Consider the following 3,870-nt stretch of genomic DNA (forward strand, 5'->3'; position numbering starts at 1 on the left):
TCACAAAGACATCTGTATTGGTGCTCTGCTGGAGTTGTATTTGCGAGAAAGCAAAGGAGAGAAACTCAGCTTTAATCATGTTTTATTCCACAGCCTTTCTGATAGTTGCTCACTTAGCTCTCTCTCATGCATATACGCACACACTTGAATGCATATATATATGTACATACATACATATACGAAGTACCTATGCAGCAAGCACATTTTAAAAGGAATGAATGTTCAGCTTGCTAAATCTCATGACCCCTTTTTTCTAAAATTCTGGAAATTTCCACAATGAATCCCCTGCTTTTGCTATCCAATTTTCAGAATTATCTGACTGTTCCTGATGATTGCAGAGAGGTGGCAAAATTGTTTTTAAATAGAAAAAAAATAAAGTCTTGCACAATTACTCTTTCCATTGTGAAGCCTGGGATGTATCTCAGCAGGTGAAGCTTTTCTGTCTGATTCTCTTTCTTTCTGAGGTACACAGACAGACAGTTATTAATTTCCAGATTGGAGCTCCAGTTTAAACCAGATTTCAAACCCCTACAATGGGTTCTTCAGTTCTCTAGGTTCCACTGAAGGTCCATCTCTAGGTTCCACTGAAGGTCCATCTCTGGTCATTTTGATTTATTACATGATGAGAATATTGAACTAGAGTTGGTTAGAAAAAGGAATTTCTATTTTCTTGGAAATATGGACATTTCAAAATTTGTTTCGATCCTGAATTGGAATACTTTGAAATTTTTCATGAAATGGATATTGTGAAAAAAAAATCCAGATACATCAAAATGACATTATTGATACAAATTATTGATGCAAATTATTTCTGTTGAATGTTTGGTCAAAATTGGCCCATTTCTGCAACATATTTTCATTTCAGCTAAATGGCATGTTGCAAAAAAGAATAGTTCCATCATTTCTCCCCCCTCCTCCCCAACTACATCTGTATCTAATATCAGCAATTGTTTCCCTTTGTTTGCAGGTTCCAAGGTCTCTACTGAAGAGTATTGAGGACATGGGGAAGGACAACCAGACATGTGTGACTGAGATAGAGTTGGTAGGATTCTCCGATTTCCAATCACTGCAAGTCTTACCCTTTGTGCTGGTGTTCACCTTCTACGTGATGGCCCTGGTAGGGAACACTCTGATTGTTATCATCACAGTCACAGACTCTACCCTTCAAACCCCCATGTATTTCTTCCTCAGGAATTTATCCTTCCTGGAGATCTGCTACACCTCGGTCACCCTGCCCAAGATGTTGGTCAACCTGATCTCGGTGACCCAAACTATCTCCTTTGCAGGCTGTGGTGCTCAAATGTGTTTCTTCATTCTCTTTGGTATGACCGAGTGCTGCCTCCTCTCCGTCATGGCATATGACCGGTACGTGGCCATATGCCACCCCCTGCAATACACCCTCAGCATGAACCAGATGGTTTGTGCTTGGATGGCAGCCGGTTCCTGGATCATTGGTATCCTGGTAGGTTTTGGACACACCATTTCCATATTTACACTGCCTTTCTGTGGGTCTAATAGAATCAGCCATTTCTTCTGTGATGTTTTCCCTGTGCTGAGACTGGTCTCCACAGACACCCACAAGAATCAAGCTGCCTGTACTACCACCACTGTTCTCTTTATCCTGGCACCATTTTTGCTTATTCTCTTGTCATACAGCCTCATCATCTCCACCATCCTGAAGATGCCCTCAGCTGAAGGCAGACACAAAGCCTTCTCCACCTGCTCCTCACACCTCATTGTGGTTTCTCTCTTCTACGGGACTGCAACACTTATTTATTTGCAGCCCAGTTCAGAACAGTCCCAGGACAGTAACAGGTTCCTTTCCCTGGTATACACTGTGCTGACTCCAACATTAAACCCCGTTATTTACAGCCTGAGGAACAAGGAGATAAGATGTGCTCTCAGGAAGACAACAGGCAGGAAAACATCTATGGGATGATGCTGTTGTGTGTTGTGCTTGGGCGACTCTGGGGTGGAGAAATTATATATCTCCCTTCTTACTTGAAATGCAATATATTTTTGTCTGAAATGCCTTAAATATTCTCCTCTCAGCTAGGGACAAATCATGAGTAACTCCAGTGAAGGATTAATTTTTCTTACACTCACAGTAGTGTAAATGTATTAAACACTGGTGAGACCATTACTGGAATTCTGTTCCCGGTCCTGGTGTCCCTACATTAATTTTATATTGGGTAACTAGAAAGCTTTCAGAGAAAGGGTAGAAGATTGATTAATGGGACAGAAAATTGCCTCCTGGCAGAGACTGAAGGAGATATATCTATTTTGCTAATTGAAAGGACAGTTAAGCAGTGACTTAATCAAAATAAGTAAGTAACTGGGAGTAAATGCTCTTACATTTAACAGACAATGTTATTCCAAGATCCAATGGCTAAAAGTTGAACTATGCAAACGTCAAACTACAAATATGATCCAATATTTTACCAGTAAGAGAGTAAAATCAAGAGTGATGAAGACTCCAGAAAAAATGGGGGAGGGCTCAATAATGAGGGGTACAGGCTACATGGATTCTGAGGCATCTTGATTGCTTGGTAAGCTGTGTGCAAGCAAGTAGTTTGTATTTTAATGCAGCTAAATATAAATGTATACATCTAGGAACAAAGAACACAGGCCATAAATACAAGATCAGGCATTCTATCCTGGGAAGCGGTGACTTTGAAAAAATATTTGGGGGCTGTGGTGGATAACCAGCTGAATGTGAGCTCCTAGTGAAAAGCTGTAGTTGAAAGGGCTAATGGATTCCTGGGTTGCCTAAACAGGGGAATTTTGAGTAGAAGTACAAAGGTTATTTTACCTCTGTATTTGGCATTGCTGGAATACTGTATCCTGTTCTGGAGTCCACCGTTGAAGAAGGGTGTTGATAAACGGAGAGAGTTCAGAGAAGAGTCATGAGAATAATTAAAGGCCTAGAAAACATGACTTAAGTGATGAATTTAAGGAGCTCAATCTACTTATTTTATAAAAGAGAATATTAAGGGGTGACTTGATCACTGTCTATAAGTACCTATACGAGGAATGAATATTTGATAAAGGGGCTCTTCAGTGTAGCAGAGAGAGCCATAGTGAGATTCAATGGCTGGCAGTTGAAGCTTAACAAATTCAGGCTTCAGATAAGGTATCATTTTTTTTAACAGTGAGGGTAATGAACCATTGGAACAATCTGTGATGCTGATGCCAGACCTGATCAAAACTACATGCTCAGGTGAAAACTGACAAACTCACAGCTGGAAGCCAGGTCGATTCAAATGTGTATTAGCAGAAGATCAAAAGAGGCTGTTAAGTGTATGTGAATGTGTTTGTTGTTTCACCTTCATAAATTAATGTGATTTTGCATGCATTGTTTTCACTTATTTGTATCTTGTTAATATTTTTCTTTGTATATGCTCCGCAATATCTAAATAATACTCCAAATATGAAAGAAGCCTTGTGTTATGCAAATGAAGGACTCTTATGAGAAAGGTCATGCAGCTCAGGGACTTCAAAGTGATTGTGTAGGGCATTCAGAGTTCAGAAACTCTAAAAGCATCCCTCTCTCACAGCCGTCAAAGAAGAAACCATGTGATAGCTGTCCTGTCAGATTGTTCTAAGAGAACAAGTATAAATATAGATACAAAGGAAAATCTTTCCTCTCAGAACAGTATGGATTCTAACGGGACAGAATAACTGAACAAAAAATGGAGATACCCAGAGCTATTCAGGGTTGCCCTGAGAGACTTTTGGGAAACTGGCAAATTACTATATGTCTGCTGCCATTTGGAATCACAGACTATGACTTATCTGTATATGTACTTTACTTGCTTTAATATCTCAATAACTCTCACTTCTTTTTCTTTGTTAATAAGCCTTTAGTTA

General features: G+C 39.7%; 1 protein-coding gene across 1 annotated transcript; it reads left to right on the forward strand.

The window, feature by feature from the left end:
* Nucleotides 1-1,000: 1,000 nt before the first annotated feature.
* Nucleotides 1,001-1,939, forward strand: LOC123348432 (olfactory receptor 10A7-like). Its single transcript, XM_044985957.1, has one exon. It carries the CDS (start codon nt 1,001-1,003, stop codon nt 1,937-1,939), a length of 939 nt encoding a protein of 312 aa, XP_044841892.1.
* Nucleotides 1,940-3,870: the final 1,931 nt, after the last annotated feature.

Source organism: Mauremys mutica, chromosome 13 (genome assembly GCF_020497125.1).
Source record: "Mauremys mutica isolate MM-2020 ecotype Southern chromosome 13, ASM2049712v1, whole genome shotgun sequence".
Taxonomy (NCBI): domain Eukaryota; kingdom Metazoa; phylum Chordata; order Testudines; family Geoemydidae; genus Mauremys; species Mauremys mutica.

What these genes read in the sequence shown, in the direction of transcription:
- LOC123348432 (XM_044985957.1), top strand. Translation starts at nt 1,001, where the DNA reads ATGGGGAAGGACAACCAGACATGTGTGACTGAGATAGAGTTGGTAGGA.